The 18662-nt window shown below is 37.9% G+C and overlaps 3 protein-coding genes across 10 annotated transcripts in view; 1 reads left to right on the top strand and 2 right to left on the bottom strand.

Moving 5' to 3' along the window:
* The window catches only part of LOC120430222 (putative peptidyl-prolyl cis-trans isomerase dodo), a 277938-nt gene that overhangs the window by 56205 nt on the left and 203071 nt on the right, over nt 1-18662 (bottom strand). The window lies entirely within an intron of this gene.
* Nucleotides 1-18662, top strand: part of LOC120430217 (ecotropic viral integration site 5 ortholog) — a 129660-nt gene that overhangs the window by 49003 nt on the left and 61995 nt on the right. For 5 of the 8 annotated variants that reach the window (XR_008212439.1, XM_052710019.1, XM_052710009.1 and 2 more), the window contains 7 exons: nt 370-729; nt 793-951; nt 1014-1250; nt 1430-1453; nt 12388-12561; nt 12616-13206; nt 13279-13377. Coding sequence is in view for 5 of the 8 variants with exons in the window: in XM_052710019.1 (XP_052565979.1) it covers nt 370-729; nt 793-951; nt 1014-1250; nt 1430-1453; nt 12388-12561; nt 12616-13206; nt 13279-13377 (1644 nt within the window). In the remaining 3 variants the exon portion in view is untranslated. Of the gene's footprint in view, nt 1-369; nt 730-792; nt 952-1013; nt 1251-1429; nt 1454-12387; nt 12562-12615; nt 13207-13278; nt 13378-13841; nt 14205-18662 lie in introns of all 8 variants that reach the window. The other 3 variants (XR_008212440.1, XR_008212441.1, XM_052710033.1) reach the window with 3 other exon arrangements.
* On the bottom strand, nt 2971-5203 carry LOC120430219 (nucleolar protein 10). The gene has a single exon (XM_039595297.2). It carries the CDS (start codon nt 5109-5111, stop codon nt 3042-3044), a length of 2070 nt encoding a protein of 689 aa, XP_039451231.1. The 5' UTR covers nt 5112-5203; the 3' UTR covers nt 2971-3041.

The raw sequence follows: 18662 nt of genomic DNA on the forward strand, positions 1-18662 counted from the left end.
ACATATTACAAACAAGCACCGCGCGAAGAAACGTCAAACGCAATCTTTCCGTTTCTGTTACTTTTCAGCTGCGTACCGCTTAAGAAAAATCTTTTCGTGACCCTTTCCTTGACCGTTTCTTGGGCGTTTTTTTGTATGGAGTTTTGCGTTCCTTCCCATCTGCGTATCAGCCTTGAATTGGGACAGCTGTTTAAGCCTTGTTACTGCGCAACATTTGGATATTTTTGATAGGTTTCGGATATAACAGACCCAGATTGTCATAATGAGTGAATCAGTTTCCAAATTTCGAGCTTTTAATAGCTCTAAAACTTGCTGTCCCTATTCACCGCAGATGATTAAAATTTATCAATTTGTATGTCCACCCCCCAGATGCCCGAGGAGGACGCCTTCTCGGTGCTGGTCCAGATCATGCAGCAGTACCGGATGCGGGACATGTTCAAACCGTCGATGGCCGAGCTCGGCCTGTGCATGTACCAGCTGGAGAGCATCGTCGCGGAGCAGATCCCCGAGCTGCACCTGCACTTCCAGTCGCAGAGCTTTCAAACCTCCATGTACGCCTCCAGCTGGTTCCTCACGCTGTACACAACGGCCCTCAACCTGACGCTCAGCTGCCGCATCATGGACGTGTTCCTGTCCGAGGGCATGGAGTTCATCTTTAAGGTGGCGATCGCGCTGCTCCTCATCGGCAAGGACACGCTGCTGTCGCTGGACATGGAAGCGATGCTGAAGGTTCGTTCTTGGTTGAGCTTAACTTCCCAGACCAGATCTTGATCATGATCTTTTGCTTTACAGTACTTCCAGAAGGAACTTCCCCAGAAGGTGGAAAACGACAGCGACGGGCTGTTCAACCTAGCATTCCAGGTGAAGATCAACACGAAGAAGATGAAGAAAATGGAGAAGGAGTACGCCGACCTCCGGAAAAAGGAACAGGAAGAAATGGTCGAACTGAGGGTAAGCTCGCTGCTCGAAGCACCCAGAAGATCCAACAAACACTAACGATCTTTGCCTTCCAGCGATTACGAAACGAGAACCGGCTGCTGAAGAAGCGCAACGAGCTGCTGGAGGCGGAAAGTGCCGAACTCGCGGATCGGTTAGTTCGCGGCCAGGTGTCCCGCGCCGAAGAGGAGGAAACCAGCTACGCTATCCAGTCGGAACTGTTGGCCCTGCGGAGGGTTCACCTGGAGGTAGCCCACCAGCTGGAGACCGCAAACGAGGAAGTGCGAGCACTCAGCTTGCGACTTCAGGAAAATGTAAGTAGGCCTTTGTCGAGTGACCTTGAGGACCATATTATCTGTTTCTAACACGACGCAAAAGGGATCTCTGCTCTACCTTAGCTGTAAATAGATATAATTAACACCCTTTCCCCCTTCTCCGTTCTGACTTGAAATGTGTTTATTTTGTACTTTTCTGTGGCCGCGGCGCAAAACAGGTTGCGGATAATTCGCTCGAATCCGTAAGTTATCGACTTTGACTAATAGCGACTGTGCGATGCATTGCATGAAATTCGTTTGCGTTACTTTTTAATTGATATTAATTTTTATCGTCAATTATAACTTGAGTTGAGTTTGTGCATGCCTATTCAATATTTAAACTAGTCTTTTGTTATTTGTTTTTGATAATTTTTTTCCACTTCTAGAAAGTTGTTGGGCATAATCCAAGCAACTTTATCCAACAAATCGAAATTTTATTTCTCAATCTACACCTTCTACGATCAAATTTACCAAAAACATCAGTCAAAATGTCAGGTCAAAATGAGTAAAATTAAACCAGCTTGTCAGGTTCAAGCTAAGTACGGAGCTCGGAAGAAACGCGGTCAAGAAAAGTTGCGCATTCTTTTCGTGACACTCCCAAGAAAGTTTGACAGTTCGGTTTGGGCGCGTGTGCCGGTGCGTGCCCTTGAAATTCTTGGGGGGAAAATAAAAAGATTGCTATATTAAAAAAAAAATCAGACAGTAAAAAATTGTATAAGTCTAAAATACTAAAAATTCTATAATTATTAAACTTTTAAATATTTACCCTCAATTCCTAAACCCTTAAAATTCTTCAACTCTGCTGTCATTCTAGTAACCATCTTAAATTACAGAAAATCGCATAATTTTTGGAGTCATATTTCAGGACAGAGATCGAGACCCAAATATTGTAAAAGATAAAAATTCAGTGATTAGATTATCCGGAGTGGGATTTTGGCTAGTACTTTGTACAACCGAGTATTTTTTTGGGAAATTTCATTCACAAAGTCGCTGTAGCTTCGACGTGTTCTGGCTCAATGCTCCCGTATAGAGCAACACTGACTTGACTTTTTCGAGTTGAAGATCCGTACTTTCATGTGCAAGCTGAATTGGTTCGATCTCCTGAAGTTGGGAAGACCCGCGAGCTTGTTACCCCCATCAGGCTCAATCTGGGCTACCATGGAACTGGGTACTGTGGACCTACTCAACCTATTCACCAACTACTGTGAAGTCTTGGGCACGTTCCGCGTTTACTGCCATCGACTTCTTGGTCTTGGAGACATTGACTTTCAGACCCACCGTTGAGGAGCACACAGCTAGGTTGCTGCCGTCGAAAAAACTCGTCGATCTTTGATTTTATCCTGCACAAGATTACCTAGTAGAGGACATTCACCATTACAGCGTGACAGCTGGATCAGCCGACCATCTCTTTCGTTCACGGGCGTCGCGAGATGTCATAGAGGAGGCACATGTTACCATTGCTGTCTTTCTTGGCTTTTCCAAAAGCGAAACCCACGGGACTTTGTGTACTGAGTGATGGGAAAAGAATCCCCCAATCACCGCTTCATGGTAAACGCAGAATTCCGTAAACAGTTTACCGTTTTCGCTCATCTCTTCAAGACCATGTCGCCCCAGGTCTGTGATCTGTAAAACTCATCTTTCTCCAGCAAGTCGGAAGCATCCGTCAAATGCAAGCAACTTAAAAAATTGACTTTTCTCGGTGAAAAAAAAGGTGTTTTTACCGATTAAACAAAAATATTTATTCTCATTACATTGAAAAAATGTACCAAACACACAATCTAATACGCGCGCTCACTTTCTGTGCATCTTCGTCTTCAAACCCCTCAGCCCGGTGATCGGTCGTATCACTTGCCGACGCTCCTCCCGGTGCCTTTTCAGCTCGGCAAGCCGCTTCCGATCGACGTTCGCCTTGTTCTTCTTCTCCAAGCTGAACGTCATCTGCCGATTGCCCAGCCCTCCGATGGTTTCCACCTGAATTGGTTTGCTCGCCGCCAGCCGTTTGCCTAGCCCTGCTCTGCTGATCTTCCTCGGCCCTTGGCCAATGTTAAAGTCTTCCTTTTCGTGAATCTGCAACGCTGGCCCATCGTCGTCGTCGGATACTTCCGAGCCGTCCTCCTCCTCGCGTTCCTTCGCAATGCGTTCCTCGCGCTTCTTCTCCTGATTGATCTTCTTGTACTCCTTCTTGACCTGCTTTGTCCACTGCTGATCGTCGTCCGAGCTGTCGTCCCGTTCGCTGAACAAGTCATCGTCGGTGCTGCCTTCGTCCTTTGCTTCTTTTTGCTTCTCCTCCCTCGCAGCATCCGCCTCCTGTTGGGCCTTCAACTTCTTCGTTCGCGTTTTGTCCAACCGCGTCAGCACCGGGTTCAGCAACCGGTACTCGTCGGCTTCCTTGTCCACCTCAAAGTCAGGATTCTCGAACATTGTCTTGAATCGGTCGTCCCCGAGCAGGGTGGACGCGGCCGTCTTCAGCTTGCCGCTGCCCTCCTCCTGTTCGACCAGCAGCTTCTCGGCCAGCTCTTTGTTGACCTTGGGCAGTTTGGACTTGAGCTGGAGTCGCGCAGGTCGCGATCCCGCGATCTGCTGGGCGATCTTCTCCTTGCGGTAGCGCTCGAACGCGAACGGATCCGCGATGGCCTTGGCCTTGTTGTACAGCCGGATGTCGATGAAGTAGCCGTGCATGTACGCGCGCAGCATGTTGCTTCCCTCAAGGTGCTCCAGACCGAGGTCGGCCAGCTCCTGCTTGGTGATGAACTTGTAGTCGTCGTAGATGTTCTGCACGCCCTCGGATTCGATCTCCTCGGTGAGGTTGTCCAGGAAGGAGCACCAGCGTGGCGCCGGACCAAGGCTTGGGATGTAGTAGGTCATCATTTTAACGTCCTCCTGGGCGAAGAAGAACAGTCCGCTGCGCGGAGATGTGCTGAAATCGTTGAAATTGCTGTTGGATTCGATGTAGGCCATCTGCTTGCCGGTGTTTTCGTCCCAGATCTTCAGCATGGCGTCGTCCAGCGAGTAGACAGCGTTGTGCGATGGATTGAAGTCGATCTTCTTTACGGTCAACCCGTTGAGATGATCTTTCACAAGTAGAGGTTCCTTTGCGCGGATGTCGTACAGCAGTACGTGACCGGAAGTGGTTCCAACGGCCATGTGCAGACCATTCTTGAACTTAACCGCCGAAACGGAGGGGAACTTTTCGTTGTGTTGAATTTGGACGGCAACATCCAACACGCCACAGCGTGTCTTATCCCGTGGATCCCACGCCTCGACCGTTCCCTCCTGGGTGCCCACGCACAGCAGGTGATGTTCCGGGTTAACGTGGCATGCGTTTATACTGGTAGCTGATGTTTCATACGGTTGCAGGAACTGACCCCGTTCCGTGTTCAGCCGGTAAATCTCCGACGACGTCCCCACCAAGAACAAATCACACGACGGCTTGTGGTAATCCAAGTCCCGGCCAAACCTCGGTATCCGCAGCCGGTAGTGCCTCCCATGAGCTGCGTGAAACTCCACGTAACGATCCGCTTGCAGAAACGCAATCTTGCCGTAATCTTCGCTCAAAATCTTAAACTTGACCACCTCCGAATCAAAGCACCGCTCAAACTTCAGCGACAAATTGTTCACATCGAAGCACTTGATGCGCGGCTTGTACGTCCCGGTGGCCAGAATGTACTGCCCGTCCGGGGACAGCTCCAGGCTGGTGGCCACCGCCGGCATGTCAAAGTCCTGGATGAGCTCGATACGGCGGCTGACGTCAACATTTTTGCGCTGGGCCTCGCGGCGCTTCTTGTCCGACAGCCAGTCCGGCAGGGCCTTGCCCGCGCTAAGGTTGTAGATCTTAACTTCGCCAACGTCGGAGACCAACATTTTTCGCGATTTTTTGGACGAATTTTCCAGCAATCACCGAACGAAACACATTTCGCGACGACGAGCGCACCACGCACGTAAAGAATGAAAATAAAGCGAGAAACGTCAAACGCGAGCACGTTTTGAGTGTTGATGCTGGCAGTTTTGCGGGCGATGCTGTCAGTTGGATGGCAGTGGTGCCATGCAGTGGTGGATTTGAAACAAAATTGATTTTTGTTAAATATTGCTTATTAGGTTTTACACCGTGACGTCATTTGACAGCTCGCGTGCACTGTTTACATGGTCTTCGTCGATTTTCGACGAATTTCCCCGAACAAAATGGACGACCGCATCGAACTGTGCTAAGTCCTTGTAAACAGTGCACTCCTTCTAACCTCCAAATCGAGTCGGCGTAAAACCTAATTGCGAGATAAAATCACGTTTCTCCTTCGCTGTGAGTGACAGGAGATTATTGCCGCCAGGGATGCCAGGTCGGAATTTGAAAAGTCTGGACTACTGCGTGAAAAAAGTCTGTGCATGTCTGTGCACATAGTTTGACCTAAACTCGAGCATCAACGATCGTCTCAAAAAAATTTGATGAGCGGAGGGGGGGGGGGGGGGAGTGTTGTCAAAACCATCCTGACCTTCAAAAATCGAATTTTCGCTCCGTTTTTGGAAAATCTGTGTATAGCTGTGTCAGATTTTAAAAGTCTGTGTTTGTCTGTGCACCACTAAATGTCTGGACACAACTTCAAAAGTCTGTGAAACACAGACAAATCTGTGTACCTGGCATCCCTGATTGCCGCCTAACTATCGCAGTGTAAAAATCAGCAAGTTGAACTGAAATTCTGCGTTGATTTGGCTGTCAACTTGGTTTGTTTTGAATTTTTTTCAAAAAGTCAGCTGAAAACTCTAGGCAACCTTTGACAACAGCCAAAAATTTGTTCTGCGGATGTCATGCGGCTGTCATGCGACCATTATCTTGCGGTCGTATTGAGGTTTTGCAGCGCGACTGCGTTTCAAATGTAGGTGGCGCCAAAATGAGGTTACTTGCCTAAAGTCGTATGCCTTTCTGTCGATTAAAGAACAAAATCGCTTATTTCTCATGATTCCCTGCATCAATCTTCATGAAACTAGTTGCAAAAGACGAGAAAAATTTTTTGCTTTAAAATAATGAACATCAACTTTTGGGCGCGCAACAATTTGTGACCTTTTTCTTTAAAAAACATGTTTTGGAACACGAAAAAATGAGTTTCCCCGTATATATCAATGAAATAAACCGTTATATAGTTTATAACAGATGTGTTAACGTATATTCAACAATTTGTATTGATTTTTGACAGACTTTCTTGCCAAATAGTCCAAATTACTATCTTTTTCTAAATCTACAGTTTTCTCATAGAAAAATCAAACAAATATTGGAAAGTTATACACCAAATTGTTGGAAATAATTTTTCTCATCCGAATCTGGCATAAGTTTTATAAAAATGTTGATTAGGAAGGAAAAAACACATTTTTTCTAAAAATCATAGGTTTACGCTATTTGTTCATAGGTGGCGACACGCGTCTTTTAGCTTTGCTGCAAATTCTCTATCACCGCGCGTGAACTCTTATTGGGTACTGTAGCCCTGTGTCAATTTTTATGTACAACGGTAAAAAACACGATTAAAAACCATTTCTCTCACTTATTTTCATTTTAATGCAAAAAAAACAAGACAACATTTTTTCGATAGATCAACTATGGTCCTCTTGGAACATGCTGTCAAGTAGGAGCTTATCTGTCAAGAAGGACCGCGAGGTTAATTTTTCAAAATTGATTCAAAAATCCATTTTAAATTCTTTGTGGTCGTACAAAGGGTCATTGTACTCAGAAAAAATAAGCTTTATCGCTGTAAACAATAATATCAGCAATCTAAGCTTCATTTTAGGACCCAAATTGGGTTTGACGCCCGCAGTAATATTATAAAACATATTAAAAACATATTATAAATTTTATTCAGAAGTTTTGTTTAAGCAAGATTTTCATTTTTTTTTCACACGGTTTGCCTTTGAACCTTCATGCGTGTTTGACCTTGAACACTTAACACAAGGTTTGTCGGGTTCGCCGAACAATTGTTTGAATTCGTGTTTGAACATTTGTCTTAAACATGAAAGCAAAACATGAGCTTTGATTTAGATTTACAAGTTATTTTATTAAAATACATGTCATTTCTCAGACAAAAAAAAACGTTATTAGCCGAGAAAACCGTGCAAACCAAAAAAATGTTGTCAACAGAGTTCAAACTCAAGTTTGAAACTCAGCATGAACTTGGGTTAGTGTTCGAACACCCGCACAAAATTGAATTTTAAAAGAGTTGCTGTTTGGACGCGGCAGAAATTTATTTGACAGAATTTCAATCAATGAACGGTTTAGCCAAAGACTGTATGTATTTCTTATTTTTAATATTTTTCATAAAATAAATAAAAGCCTTGTTTTAGTGTAAACAAATTTACAATTTTTTTTAATTAATATTTTTTTTTGTTTCTTTTTTTTAAATTTCAATCACAGATCTCTCTTTTGATTTTTTTAAATTTTTTAAATTGCTTTTAGGTACTTGATTTTTTTTTTATTTCCAGAGTTTTTTTTATTAGGTCCTATAATAATTATTTAATATAGAGAATTTGCAGCAAAGCTAAAAGACACATGTCGCCACCTATGAACAAATAGCGTAAACCTATGATTTTTTGAAAAAATGTGTTTTTTCCTTAATAATTAACATTTTTATAAAACGTATGCCAGATTCAGATGAGAAAAATTATTTCCAACAATTTGGTGTGCATTTTTCCAATATTTGTTTGATTTTTCTATGAGAAAACTGTAAATTTAGAAAATGATAGTAATTTGGACTATTTGGCAAGAAAGTCTGACAAAAATCAATAAAAATTGTTGAATATACGTTAACACATCTGCTATCAACTATATAACTGTTTATTTCCTTGATATATACAGGGAAACTAATTTTTTCGTGTTCCAAAACATGTTTTTTAAAAAAAAGGTGTCACATTTTTGCGCGCCCAAAAGTTGATGTTCATTATTCTAAAGCAAAAAAATTTTCTCGTCTTTTGCAACCAGTTTCATTAAGATTGATGCAGGGAACCATGAGAAATAAGCGATTTTGATCTTGAATCCAGCAGAAAGGGATACGATTTTTGGCAAGTAACCTCATTTTGGCGCCACCTACATTTGAAACACAGGCGCGCTGCAAAACCTCAATTGACAGAAAGTATCTTGCTAACATGACAGCTTATTTCAAGGAGGCCATAGTTTATCCATCGTAAAATGTTGTCTTGTCAAGTTATTTTTTTTTGCACTAAAATAAAAATAATTAGCAGAAATGGTTTTAAGGCTGGATTTTCATGGATCATGCAACGACATCGTAAGCACGAGCATCGAAATTTTTACGATGCTCTTGGATGGCGTTATGACTTAGCTATAACTCAAACCTAAATAACGGGCAGACCGCCATTTTGCCCGCAAGCGTTTCAAGAAGGAACGGTAGAAAATGGGAGAGAAACGCTTGGGGAAACGTCAACACAAAGCAACACGTGCACGGAAAAACCAAAGATAAAATTTTTAGACAAATGCAGGGGAACTTTAATTTAGAACCATTCAAAATTTATTTCCGGATAGCACAAAATAATATTAATATTAATAATGTTTGGCAGCATTTAGTAGAGCACGACAAAATAGACCAAAATAAGACCGGCGAGAACGGGAAGTATCTAATTATAGATCGAAAAATCAAAGTATGCTATTTGAAGGGACTGAAAAATAATTGATAGATGGAGCCAATTGATATTGAGAAAATTGACAAATTCAGAAATTCAGAAATTCAGAAATTCAGAAATTCAGAAATTCAGAAATTCAGAAATTCAGAAATTCAGAAATTCAGAAATTCCGAAATTCAGAAATTCCGAAATTCAGAAATTCCGAAATTCCGAAATTCAGAAATTCAGAAATTCAGAAATTCAGAAATTCAGAAATTCAGAAATTCAGAAATTCAGAAATTCAGAAATTCAGAAATTCAGAAATTCAGAAATTCAGAAATTCAGAAATTCAGAAATTCAGAAATTCAGAAATTCAGAAATTCAGAAATTCAGAAATTCAGAAATTCAGAAATTCAGAAATTCAGAAATTCAGAAATTCAGAAATTCAGAAATTCAGAAATTCAGAAATTCAGAAATTCAGAAATTCAGAAATTCAGAAATTCAGAAATTCAGAAGTTCAGAAATTCAGAAATTCAGAAATTCAGAAGTTCAGAAGTTCAGAAGTTCAGAAGTTCAGAAGTTCAGAAGTTCAGAAGTTCAGAAGTTCAGAAGTTCAGAAGTTCAGAAGTTCAGAAGTTCAGAAGTTCAGAAATTCAGAAATTCTGAAATTCTGAAATTCTGAAATTCTGAAATTCTGAAATTCTGAAATTCAGAAATTCTGAAATTCAGAAATTCTGAAATTCTGAAATTCTGAAATTCTGAAATTCTGAAATTCTATAATTCTGAAATTCTGAAATTCTGAAATTCTGAAATTCTGAAATTCTGAAATTCTGAAATTCTGAAATTCTGAAATTCTGAAATTCTGAAATTCTGAAATTCTGAAATTCTGAAATTCTGAAATTTTGAAATTAAGAAATTTTGAAATTATGAACTTAAGAAATTTAGAAATTAAGAAATATTGAAATTATGAACTTAAGAAATTTACAAATTAACAAATTCTGAATTTTTTTCTAAATTTGTTAATTTGTTAATTTTTTACATTCTTAATTTCTTAATTTCCTAATTTCTTAATTTCTTAATTTCTTAATTTCTGAATTTCTTAATTTCTTAATTTCTGAATTTCTGAATTTCTGAATTTCTGAATTTCTGAATTTCTGAATTTCTTAATTTCTTAATTTCTTAATTTCTTAATTTCTTAATTTCTTAATTTCTTAATTTCTTAATTTCTTAATTTCTTAATTTCTTAATTTCTTAATTTCTTAATTTCTTAATTTCTTAATTTCTTAATTTCTTAATTTCTTAATTTCTTAATTTCTTAATTTCTTAATTTCTTAATTTCTTAATTTCTTAATTTCTTAATTTCTTAATTTCTTAATTTCTTAATTTCTTAATTTCTTAATTTCTTAATTTCTTAATTTCTTAATTTCTTAATTTCTTAATTTCTTAATTTCTTAATTTCTTAATTTCTTAATTTCTTAATTTCTTAATTTCTGAATTTCTGAATTTCTGAATTTCTGAATTTCTGAATTTCTGAATTTCTTAATTTCTTAATTTCTTAATTTCTTAATTTCTTAATTTCTTAATTTCTTAATTTCTTAATTTCTTAATTTCTTAATTTCTTAATTTCTTAATTTCTTAATTTCTTAATTTCTTAATTTCTTAAATTCTTAATTTCTTAATTTCTTAATTTCTTAATTTCTTAATTTCTTAATTTCTTAATTTCTTAATTTCTTAATTTCTTAATTTCTTAATTTCTTAATTTCTTAATTTCTTAATTTCTTAATTTCTTAATTTCTTAATTTCTTAATTTCTTAATTTCTTAATTTCTTAATTTCTTAATTTCTTAATTTCTTAATTTCTTAATTTCTTAATTTTTTAATTTCTTAATTTCTTAATTTCTTAATTTCTTAATTTCTTAATTTCTTAATTTCTTAATTTCTTAATTTCTTAATTTCTTAATTTCTTAATTTCTCAATTTCTTAATTTCTTAATTTCTTAATTTCTTAATTTCTTAATTTCTTAATTTCTTAATTTCTTAATTTCTTAATTTCTTAATTTCTTAATTTCTTAATTTCTTAATTTCTTAATTTCTTAATTTCTTAATTTCTTAATTTCTTATTTTCTTAATTTCTTAATTTCTTAATTTCTTTTTCTTAATTTCTTAATTTCTTAATTTCTTAATTTCTTAATATCTTAATATCTTTATTTCTTTATTTCTTTACGGTTTGGGGGCTGTCCAAAATATGTCAACTACCACTTCGGTTTTTAAGAATTTGAACTCTAGCTACGAAAATCACCCGACTCCAATAACTCCAATCACGACTACACATTCCTGCTTTCATAAATAACATCAATTCCATTCCATTACTTGCTTTTCTTCTTAATTTCTCCCACCCTTCTAACCTTCAGCCAGAACTATGATGCAATTATTAAATCTTTATTCCATAAAAATAAATATGAAAAAAATCTAATTTTTTCCATGTTTTCAACTTTCCGTGCATGGTAAACCGTACACACTTTGATCTAGCGTACTGTTTAAAAATGTTCTATGTTTATGGGAAACACTCGTATCATAGGTGGCAATCAACATTTTCCTTGAATTACATACATTTCATGCTGTGAAATAAAATCAAAATTCTTTCTTGTTATTTGAAAACGTAAAAACCCACTTTAAAATAATTTGAGGTAGCCTATCGCCTCTTTTCAAAACTTTGTCGACATCAACATCAGCCGATTCCATTGTTGCCATTTTGGCATCGGAAAAATCTCATGTGTTTGCCACAAAACGCTTGAAACGCTTGCCTGCTTGAAATATTCACGGAAATATTTCACAGCGTTATTTGGTTTGTGTCCGTGGTGTCGCGGCAGCAATATGGCTGACAGGACAGGCATCGAACTACGATGCACTGACATTTTAGCAAAGCATGGTAGTGACTATGCTTTCGATGTCGGTCATCTTACGATGCTCGTGCATCGAAAATCAAAAGTCGGAAAATCACATTTTCGGGGCTTTCCGGCAATTAGTATTTGTTTTTATTGTTCGTACTGCCATGAACAATCAATCTAAACTATTTTACCACTTAACTTGGTCGAAAAATATGAGTTTTCGACCAAATTTAACCACGAGCATCGAAAGCCGCTTTCGATGTCGGTCATCGAAAAATCCATGAAAATCCACCCTAAAGCGTAATTTTACCGTTGTACAAGAAAGTTGACGCTGGGCTTAAGAAATTACCTTTTTATTGAAGCCGAATATGAGATATTTCGATGCAAATGATTTTTAGGTTTATTAAGTGACCCATTTTCGGACGAGTAATCTGAAGACCTTTCATTTTCCTGAGAGTTCAGGGTTATTTCCTGTATTTTATTATTTTACTCTCAACAATATTTGAATTTGTTCTTATTGTAAATGCATTTTCAAGCATGTTCTTTGTTACTAAATCTTCCGAAAATCTTAAACCCCACCCCCATTCGTAACGCATGCCCTCCATTTTTTCATAACTTCATCTCTTTCACTCCATGCCCCGCCCATCGGACAACAACCGTGCAGAACAACTCCCGCCAGAACTCGTTCGACGAGCTGATCATGAAGGAGGAGGCGCTGAAGCAGCGCGACGAGATGGTGTCCTGCCTGCTGGAGGAGCTGGTCAAGGTGCGCCAGGGGCTGGCCGAGAGCGAAGATGTGATACGAAACCTCAAGACGAAGATCCAGGAGCTGGAGGAGGTAAGGTTCTCGTATGTTTTTGGAGCTGAGTTGTTGAATTGGGTCTTTTTGCAGGACAAGAAACGACTCCGCGAGACCACGATCGACAACTCGGTGGCACATCTGCAGGACGAGCTGATAGCGAGTAAGCTGCGGGAAGCCGAGGCCAGTTTGTCGCTGAAGGACCTCAAGCAGCGCGTTCAGGAGTTGAGCACTCAGTGGCAGAGGACACTGTCGGAGCAGCGGAACGAGGCGGCCCAGACGAGCGAGTCGGGCGCGAAGAAGCTGCTGTTCTGGGAGTCGTCGCGCACCGCGGATATCCAGAAGCTCGAGGAGGAGCTGATGACGACGCGGATTCGCGAGATGGAGACGCTAACCGAGCTGAAGGAGCTGCGGCTGAAGGTGATGGAGCTGGAGACGCAGGTTCAGGTTTCGACCAACCAGCTGCGACGCCAGGACGAGGAGTCCAAGAAGGTGAAGGAAGAGCTGGAGGAGGCGCTGGTGCGCGAGCGGGAACTGTCGAACAAGGCCCGCGAGCAGCAGCACCGGTACTCGGATCTCGAATCTCGCATGAAGGACGAGCTGATGAACGTCAAGATCAAGTTCACCGAGCAGAGCCAGACGGTGGCCGAGCTGAAGCAGGAGATTTCGCGGCTCGAAACCAAGGTAAGAGGCGTTACGAAAATGGGGAATATGAAAACACGTGTTTACGATTTAATTTTTTCTTCGTTGCCACAGAACTCCGAAATGCTGGCCGAGGGCGAGCTTCGCTCCAACCTGGACGAGTCGGACCGCGTGCGGGATCTGCAGGACAAGGTGGCCGAGCTGAAGGCCGAGGTAGGTGTGGCAGGACCTCGTTGGATCCGCCCCGAGAACGCCATCAATTGTACATACACTCAGAGCTGCAGCCATTGCGAGCCAAACAGCGTTGTGATAATTACCAGTAACACTGCACCACCACTACTACTACACCAGCCGTACATTACACGCTGAGCTGTTTTGTTGTTCTTTTTTTTACACACTCACACAATTAAACACAACGCTCTGCGAAAAACGCAGAAACGTTACATGCGTTACGTTTTAGGTTTTGGTTTGGTTTTGCGTTACACATTTACATTATTAAAGCAAAAAGTGTGACACAAGTGAATAATATTCATTGCAAACGCAACTAACAGCTGAAAATAACACTCACAAAATCGCTTTTACACAATTTTTGACTATTTTTTTTTTGAAGCTGCATAAAAAAAAAGTTAACCAAAACGGTCACCCTTCCTCCATCTTTCTGCACATATTTTCCGTAGTTTCCCACGCCGATTACCAGTCCGGAGACCGAACCGTGGAAGTGGATAGCATAAAGGGGGAGCGCAAACAAGCATTCATCGTCACATTGTCATTTTTTCAATGTCACAATTAACCGCACACCCACACAAACTTAATCAACCAACAAACAAAACCACTCTCACTTAGGATGAGGACGCTGGATCAACTAACCTCTAGTCAAGCCAACCAACCAACTCAGTATTATTAATCATTCCCCCACTCGTCGTCGTCGTCGTCGTCGTCGCCGTCGTACTTGTCGTCATTAATTTTGGAGAAGAAGCAGCAGCAGCAGTGTGTTTGTGTGTTAAAAGCGCTAATATCGTTAACGAGAGAACAATCGGCAGGTTACTATCGTCAAGTTGATTTTATTTGCTCGAAACAATAGCTCTCCAACGTTCGAGATCTGTTTGCATGGCAGGAATGAAGTCGTTAGCATGAATTTTTATGTTTTTATTTTAAAACATTCATCTGAAATTAGGTAACGATTTAATCATTGAAGTTTCAAGCATAATTTTAGCTTTACAAGAAGCCTTTTAAATAACTTCTTTCAATATTTTATAATTTTATCTCTTTCATTCCTCATTTCTAAATGCATGAATATTTAAAACTGAGCAGTTCTCTACGGAATCGGTCTTTTTTCTTTAATTTTAATTTTTGTATTTTTTAAACCGGCTGAAACTTTTTTGATGCCTTCGGTATGCCCAAAGAAGCCATTTTGCATCATTAGTTTGTCCATATAATTTTCCATACAAATTTGGCAGCTGTCCATACAAAAATGATATGTGAAAATTCAAAAATCTGTATCTTTTGAAGGAATTTTTTGATCGATTTGGTGTCTTGGGCAAAGTTGTAGGTATGGATATGGACTACACTGAAAAAAAATGATACACAGTAAAAAAAATTTTGGTGATTTTTAATTTAACTTTTTGTCACTAAAACTTGATTTGCAAAAAAACACTATTTTTAATTTTTTTCATTTTTTGATATGTTTTAGAGGGCATAAAATGCCAACTTTTCAGAAATTTCCAGAATGGGCAAAAAATCTTTGACCGAGTTATGATTTTTTGAATCAATAGAGATTTTTTCATAAAATCGAAATATTGGTCGCAAAAATTTTTCAACTTCATTTTTCGATGTAAAATCGAATTTGCAATCAAAAAGTACGTTAGTGAATTTTTGATAAAGTGCACCGTTTTCTAGTTATAGCCATTTTTTATGTAACTTTTTTGAAAATAGTCGCAGTTTTCCATTTTTTAAAATTAGTGGCCATGTTTGCCCAACTTTGAAAAAAATATTTTTGGAAAGCTGAGAAAATTCTCTATATTTTGCTTTATTGAACTCTGTTGATACGACCCATAGTTGCTGAGATATTGCTATGCAAAGGTTAAAAAACAGGAAAATTGATGTTTTCAAAGTCTCACCCAAACAACCCACCATTTTCTAATGTCGATATCTCAGCAACTATAGGTCCGATTTACAATGTCAAAATATGAAACATTCGTGAAATTTTCCGATCTTTTTGAAAAAAATATTTTCAAAAATTTAAAATCAAGAATAACATTTCAAACGGGCCAAACATTCAATATTACGCCCATTTGAAATGTTAGTCTTGATTTTAAATTTTTGAAAGTATTTTTTTCAAAAAGATCGGAAAATTTCACGAATGTTTCATGTTTTAACATTGTAAATCGGACCTATAGATGCTGAGATATCGACATTAGAAAATGGTGGGTTGTTTGGGTGAGAATTAGAAAACATCAATTTTCCTGTTTTTTAACCTTTGCATAGCAATATCTCAGCAACTATGGGTCGTATCAACAAAGTTCAATAAAGCAAAATATAGAGAATTTTCTCAGCTTTCCAAAAATATTTTTTTCAAAGGTGGGCAAACATGGGCACTAATTTAAAAAAATGAAAAACTGCGACTATTTTCAAAAAAGTCACCTAAAAATAGCTAAAACTTGAAAACGGTGCACTTTATCAAAAATTCACTAAAGTACTTTATGATTGCAAATTCGATTTTACATCGAAAAATGAAGTTGAAAAATTTTTGCGACCAATATTTCGATTTTATGAAAAAATCTCTATTGATTCAAAAAATCATAACTCGGTCAAAGATTTTTTGCCCATTCTGGAAATTTCTGAAAAGTTGGCATTTTATTCCCTCTAAAACATATCAAAAAATAAAAAAAAATAAAAATAGTGTTTTTTTGCAAATCAAGTTTTAGTGACAAAAAGTTAAATTAAAAATCACCAAAAATTTTTTTACTGTGTATCATTTTTTTCAGTGTAGTCCATATCCATACCTACAACTTTGCCGAAGACACCAAATCGATCAAAAAATTCCTTCAAAAGATACAGATTTTTGAATTTTCACATATCATTTTTGTATGGACAGCTGCCAAATTTGTATGGAAAATTATATGGACAAACTAATGATGCAAAATGGCTTCTTTGGGCATACCGAAGGCACCAAAAAAGTTTCAGCCGGATTAAAAAAATACAAAAAAAATCGAATGACCGAAATCTCAGAGAATTGCTCAACTAGTAAACGAAATGACTCAATTGTGACAAGAGTTCGTCTCTCGTTGCTTTACAGTGAGCAAAAGAGCAACTCTCTTTCCTCTAGATTTTTCTCACTTCCTCTGCTACGTTCCACATGTGTTGTTTTGTGTCAGCAAACGGGAGCTAGACGGAGAAACAGAAATACCAAATGAACGAGAATTGCTCTCTTGTTTACTGTCTTGTCTGGTGTTTTTTTTTCTGAATGATAGGTTGGAAAAAAAAAACGTTGAAGATTTTAACAACTTTATTCTATGCCTTGACTGACTTCGTCTGTTTGAAGTTGTGTCCATACATAAATTGGCTAATTCTCAAAATCAAAGAATGAAAAATGTAAAAAAAATTCAGCTATGCAAAAAATGTTTTCAGAAACGTGCAATTTTTTAAAATCCCAAAACAGTTCCGACTTGATTATCCAAAGGTTTGTATAGGACTTCGGGAAATCGAATCATGAACAAAATGCTTATTTTCGTTTTTGCCTTCCTCACTGAGGAAAGGCTATGAACTCACTATAGAACTTCACGAACCTTGTTTTGTTTTTTAAGTTCAGGAAAATTGCTATTAATTTTTCTTAGATTGTTAAAATTGTTAAAGATTGGACCTTTGGTAACAGGACAATTGAAGTTTTTTAAGTCTCATCCAAACATTCCCACATTTTCTAATGCCAATATCTCAGCAATGGTCCAATTTTCAAGTTAAATAATCGACGACGAGCTTTTCGAAACAATATTTTCAAAAATGTTGAATCAGGACTAACATTTTAAAAGGGCCAAACATTCAATATTACGCCCTTTTTCAATGTTTTGCTTGATATTTTTTTTTTTAAATACTTCTCAAAGTTTGGAAAATGTCACGAATGTTTCATTTTTTAACATTGAAAATCGGACCATAAGTTGCTTATAGAGGGTGACGATTCTCGAGATTTTTCATTTCCCGGGAATCGAGAGTTGAACTTTGCCATTTCCCGGGATTTCCCGAAACCCGGGAAATTTAACATAATGGCAATATTATAAATTTTTTGACATTTATTATTAAAATTTCCTATCTTTTGTGAAAAATCTTCTACTTTTTAAAAAAGGTTCAAATCTGCTAGTACGCAAGTTCAATTCAAAGGTTTGTTGGTTTGCACTGAATCTTTTTGATTCTAAATTCTCATTTCTGTCTGTGTCGTAGTTCGTCGTAGTAGACATCAACATGCTATTTTTTTCAAAACTTCAACAATGGTTTAAATCCTAAGCAACATCTGAAAGTTTTTTTTACTTTAATTTTTCAGACAGATTTTCTTTTTTCTTTTATTACGAAAAATCCCAGACTTTTTTTTCGGAAAATCCCAGAGTACCAGAAATTTCAATTGGTGCCTTTCGAAATGAAAAATTACTTGCCTTAAAATTTTGAAATAGCATTGAAGAAGAAAATTATTTTTATTTTAACTACCTTGATTTTTCATTTCAAATGCTGTGACTCGTTTAAGTAAACTTTAAGCTCGCCAACACAGTGGTCGTGTTGTCAATTACAAATATTAGGATTTTTTTCAAGTTCAATTTACACTTTCTGAATTTACAAATCAAAGAAGCAATGGTGAAATCGAAATGGCCATAAGTTTGTTTTTTTTTGTGTATTGAATTTAACTTTTCCCTTGTCACTGATTCTATTTTATGTTTTGCTTCAATATTTATAAGTATCAACATTCCCGGGAGTCTCGACCAAATTTCCCGGGAATCGATAGTCTGAAAATGACCACTTTCCCTGGAATTCCCGCTCGTCACCTTCTAGCTTGCATATATATTGACATAAAAAACAGATCTCGAAAAAAAATGCACTTATATTTCCAATTAAATTTTGAAGACCTTTGATAACAGAGAAGAAATTATCTCAAAATGTCAAGTTTCGCTGGAGAACTTATAACGTCATGATTCAAATTACCGGACGCTTCGAAACCCGGACACATAATCTTGTTTCGCAAAATTATTGTCAAAACTGTGTTATTTGATGAATTATATAATCGACATCCATTTCAAATATGTTTGGACGCTGTAGCCAATGCTAAAAAAATAAAATAAATAAATACATGAGTTTACCAAAACGGTGAAACATTTCGCTGAAACATTTCATAGGCGTTCGAAGCACCGGGAAGGCGAAGCAGAAATTTATGGTTATGATTTCCTTAGATTCTGGCAAATGTTAATACAAAATATCGATTGTTTTGATTTTAACAGCTTGTTTGAGACCTAAAGAATGCA

The sequence above is a fragment of the Culex pipiens genome, chromosome 1 (genome assembly GCF_016801865.2).
Source record: "Culex pipiens pallens isolate TS chromosome 1, TS_CPP_V2, whole genome shotgun sequence".
NCBI lineage: Eukaryota > Metazoa > Arthropoda > Insecta > Diptera > Culicidae > Culex > Culex pipiens.

What these genes read in the sequence shown, in the direction of transcription:
- LOC120430219 (XM_039595297.2), bottom strand. Translation starts at nt 5,111, where the DNA reads ATGTTGGTCTCCGACGTTGGCGAAGTTAAGATCTACAACCTTAGCGCG.